The sequence below is a fragment of the Verticillium alfalfae genome, genomic scaffold, assembly GCF_000150825.1.
Source record: "Verticillium alfalfae VaMs.102 supercont1.9 genomic scaffold, whole genome shotgun sequence".
In the NCBI taxonomy this organism is placed as follows: Eukaryota; Fungi; Ascomycota; class Sordariomycetes; order Glomerellales; family Plectosphaerellaceae; genus Verticillium; species Verticillium alfalfae.
Window position 1 is genome coordinate 1,145,571 of NW_003315030.1, and position 4,354 is coordinate 1,149,924.

Consider the following 4,354-nt stretch of genomic DNA (forward strand, 5'->3'; position numbering starts at 1 on the left):
CTTGCATGGTGATGTCCATGGTGGCGGTCAGGTCCTCATGAGGCTGATCTCGCCGATCCAGTCGACAAAGGCATCGCCGCCAAAGATGGAGGTGAAGAACTCGGCGGGGTCGGCAAAACCCTCGCTGGGCTTGGCGTGGTCCTTGCCAAACTTGTCGTAAGCGGCCCGTAGGTCTTTATCGGAAAGGACCTGGTAGGCCTCGCCGATCTCCTGGAACTTTTCATGTGCGGAGGGGTCGTTGGGGTTCTTGTCTGGGCGGGGGTGTCAGCAGTGTCTCGTTCTCCGTCTGATGACGCCACGGGGGACGGCGGGAGAAAACGCACCTGGGTGGTGGACGATGGCCAGCTTGCGGTAGGCCTTCTTGATCTCGAGCTCGGAAGCCGTGGGTTGAACACCCAAGGTGTCGTAGTATGCGGTGTCCGCAACCATGATGGCGGTGGGTAGGAGAGATTATTCGGAGGGGGGTATCGGGGGGTCGGATGTCTCACTGAAGAGGGCAGGGATGGGTTGCTATTCGTAGCAAAGGCGATCTGGCGATATGGGAAGAGTAGGAGAAGGTGATCGAAGTTGCGGTCGTTGTTTTGTCAAGGTCAGATGGCCAAGTGAAAAGCACATGGAAATCCGGTGCCTGAAGGTGAGGTAGGTTGGTTCCCTCACCCGGTTGATGGCGGGCAAGTGGTACGTACCTCCTGGGTTGCTGGTGCTTGGGGGCCAGCCTTTTCGCGAAGCCCCGCCAAATTACGTCGTCGGTCAGCCCAAAAAAACGTGCCGCCAACTCATCCAGTGGCACTGGCAGTGGCACTGGCGGCTCTGCCTTGGATCACCACAGGCAGTACCGGTACCTAGTCTTAGTGTCTAGGTGGCCACCGTTGTCCCCATGGTCCGCCAGACAACCTTGTCCATTTTCGGGGGCCGTTCGGAAAGCGCATTACGTGTACCGCGGCTTGGAGGGGCTGATGACGTTGCTGTCTTTTTTTTTCATTGCTTCCACCACACCATGACATTTGCCCAGGATCGCCTGGTGACTCGTTGTCTCGGGCGCTCCGGTAGAATAGTGATAGTGAGGCATCGAAACCAGGACGTCGATATTCATGGCATTTCACTACTTGGCCTACGAAAGGTCTGCCTCTGCAACTCCCCTCGACATCGAGCTGTGGATGCGTCTTCCCAGGATGCGACTACACGCGGTACCTCAGAATATTACTCACAGTTACGAACCTGAACGCCTGCCAACAACATGCTTAGACACCCCTTACGTATTTCCGCATCATGGTCGACATCTCAATTAACACCAGCAGCCTTCATCCGCTGGAAACAGTTCCTATACGCATCGTGCACCTCGGGCACCTCGTACCCGTACTCCTTCAGCTTGCTGACGAGCTTGGTCGTGTCGAGCTTGCAGTTACTGCGCCCGGCCTTGATAACCTTGGCTTGTTCCTCGAGCGAGAAGTTCTTCCAGGTAAAATCAGGCCGCACAATCTCCTTGAACAGGCTGAGTACCTCGTTGTGGGAGATGGCGCCTGGGTTGGTAAAGTTGAAAACGCCCGTGTCCTTGTGCTCCGCCATGAGGATCGAGGCCGGCAAGAGATCGTAGAGGATCGTGTTGCTGTTGGGAATATCCACGACCCGATCATACTTGCTGATCTTGGTGACAAAGTTGCGCGAGTGCAAGTCGTCGCTGACGGGCATGCGCAGACGCAGGATGAGGCAGTTGGTGTAGTGTTTCAAGATCTGGCCCGAGTTAGCTTTTGACAGATTTGGGCGCGACGGCCAGAAAGGCTGACCTCCTCGACATGGCCCTTGGTGTCGGAGTAAAAGCTGCCCTTGAAATTGGCGGCATCCGTCTCGAGGTAGCCGGGCCCGCCAATAGGATGAGCGTCATCATACTGGTAGATGCAGCCAGTCGCAAAGACGGTACAGTGGATGCCCTTGAGGAAACAGGCGTCGGCAAGGTTGAGGGTGCCGATGACATTGGATCGCATCGTGGCCTCCTTGTTGTCCTCGCACCAGTCGACATTGGGCCGGCCTGTGCAACCTGCAGCGTTGAGTACGTGGGTTGGTCTGATCCGGTCGAGCTCGGCGAGGACGCCCTCGCGGTTCTCCATGCGAACAGTGGTTGTGTGAACCTCCTTCCCAGCGGCCTCAAGAAGACTCTTGAGGTGGCCGGCTACCCAGCCCTCGCCGCCCCAGATGAGGAAGCGATTGGGGCCCGAAGAGCCGCTGCTCGCACCGTTTGTGCCATTCATGCCGTTCGTAACTGACATGGTGACCGCTGAGGGTATGCTGAGCGAGTGAACGATGATGTTCCACGATGGATGCCAATGTGGGGTCGAACGGGATGCTGTTGTCGATCACAGGCACGGGAGAGGCACGGGATCCGTAGGCTAGATGCAATTGGGGACAGGAAACGCTGGAGATGCGATGAGTGTTTTTGTTCAGAATGAGAAGAAGAGCCAGAATCGATGGAAGCAGAAGAAAAAGAAAGTGATCAGGAAGGAAGGGATAGAGTGAAGACGTAGTGTCTCGTGGCAGGAACGAGGCAAGGGGAGGGGTCCAACTGCGACTGCGACTGCGACGAAGCGCTGGGCTCAGACCAATGTCAGGCAAAGCGTGTTGAACCTTGAACGGAAGACCGGGGAACGATGGTCGCACAACGTTCACTAATTGCTGTTCCATCTGAAGCTTAATCGCCTCGTCTCGTCTCGCATTTGGAGCGACATTTGCGCGGCAAATGGCACGAGGGGATGCAAGCTGGAGGAGCTTCAACTCATGTCCTTTGTTCCCATCCCAAACATGCTCCCACATCCCCTCTCGTTTGGAGCCCCCCCCCACCATGTAGAGCTCTCACATGTTGGTCAGAGCTCGAGGGTCCGCCATGACAATGTTGCCTTTCGTCATGGAGGCACGCCAAATGTATTGGGAGGAATCACATTGATCGAGGAAGTCTCGTCTCCATTGAATCATCTTTGCCTGCCCTCTCTGGCTTTCCCAATGTCGTATTAATGGCAACGCGTCTCAACGGCCACGCGGCGGTGAGCTTGCGGGGTCGAGCGTAACCTTTGAGAATGAGCCGCCATTTCGAAACCAACCACCACTGCGGCCGTTTGGGGTACAGCCGAGTCATACCTCTTGGGCCCGTGTGCGCCGACCAGATCAAAACCGCTCGAGTGCAACAATACCTACATGGTGCTTCGAGGGGTTGGCTGACCAGCATCCGCCTGTCGACTGGCTTATCGGGGCGAGGTGCATGGGCGCGGTCGCTTGGATCACTGCTAATGTACATTAATGAAGCCCGCCTAACAGCCGCAGATGATCATGCTCGAGAGATACGAGTTGCTCACGTGGCCTGATGAAGGAGACTTTGCCGAAGCTGGGACAGATCGTACAGGCTTCTGCGTTCGAGACTGTTCTGGTGGCTACCGGCATGGAGAGACGCAATGGGTGAGTTGACGACAAATATTTGAGGCATTCGTTGATGAAGTATGAATCGCATAGGGCACGCGGACACTATATTCGCAAAGACTAGCCTGTGGTGTCGAAATTCATAGTACACAATGCCGGCTGGAGCAGACAGCGTGTTTGGATGGTCACGACATGAACCACGCAAGCCTGTACTCGTCTGGTGGCGCGACGAACACAGAGACAAGCCGATGTCAGAAATGTGATGGGTTCAAGCCTGCAAACCAAGGCGCAATCAGCTTAAAAGACGATTTGCAATTCATTCGGGCCGCCCTTCGGTGGCGCCGTCGGCCATGTCCTTCAAGACCGGTCTCATCCATCGGCACCGCGTCGGCAACTGTTGCTTGATCAATACTGAGCCATTCCAAGGCCCCCCACGGAACGCCGACTCGGCACCGCGCACACTGGCTGGGCTTTCGGGCGGTCGGTGTAAAGTCGCACGCGGTTTGTGTGTGGCAGGCACCTGTCACTGGCAAGCACCAAGTGTAGCGTGGACCAGTGTGCAGTGCTCTGGAGCTGGGCCAAGCAATCATAGTGGCCAATTGGCTCGCTTGGGAGATTCACGCCCCTCTGAGCATCAGTGTGCGGCCACACGGGGCGTCGTAATAGCATGCTGACTACCTACCTCACATACCTTTCTCCAGATTCAAGGAGGCACCAGCCAGTCATCTTGCCCTTTCTGGTCCAAGGGTCCCGCCATTTTGGTCAGGGCAACTTGCTCTACCCACTACCCACGAACACCCCCAGAGGCCGTGGGGGGTGCCTAGAGCAAGTGAAGAAAGCCCGGTGGAGAAACGCTTCTGCCCCCTTCTCCTCAATCTCCCCAAGCCCCAAATGGTTGTGAATTCTTCCATCCATCCATCTTGGGTGTTCTCCTAACCTGCCACCTCCTCAC

General features: G+C 56.3%; 2 protein-coding genes across 2 annotated transcripts in view; both read right to left on the minus strand.

The window, feature by feature from the left end:
- The window catches only part of VDBG_07302 (CAJ1), a gene marked incomplete at both ends in the record, with an annotated part of 1,793 nt that extends 1,364 nt beyond the window's left edge, over positions 1-429 (minus strand). The window contains 2 exons of the mRNA XM_003002685.1: positions 67-251; positions 324-429. Of these exons, the coding sequence (XP_003002731.1) occupies positions 67-251; positions 324-429 (291 nt within the window). The remainder of the gene's footprint in view (positions 1-66; positions 252-323) is intronic.
- An 852-nt stretch (positions 430-1,281) lies between these two features.
- On the minus strand, positions 1,282-2,246 carry VDBG_07303 (NRS/ER; the record flags this gene model as incomplete). Its single annotated transcript, XM_003002686.1, has 2 exons — positions 1,282-1,731; positions 1,785-2,246. 2 exons carry the CDS (start codon positions 2,244-2,246, stop codon positions 1,282-1,284), a joined length of 912 nt encoding a protein of 303 aa, XP_003002732.1.
- Between the last annotated feature and the right edge of the window lie 2,108 nt (positions 2,247-4,354).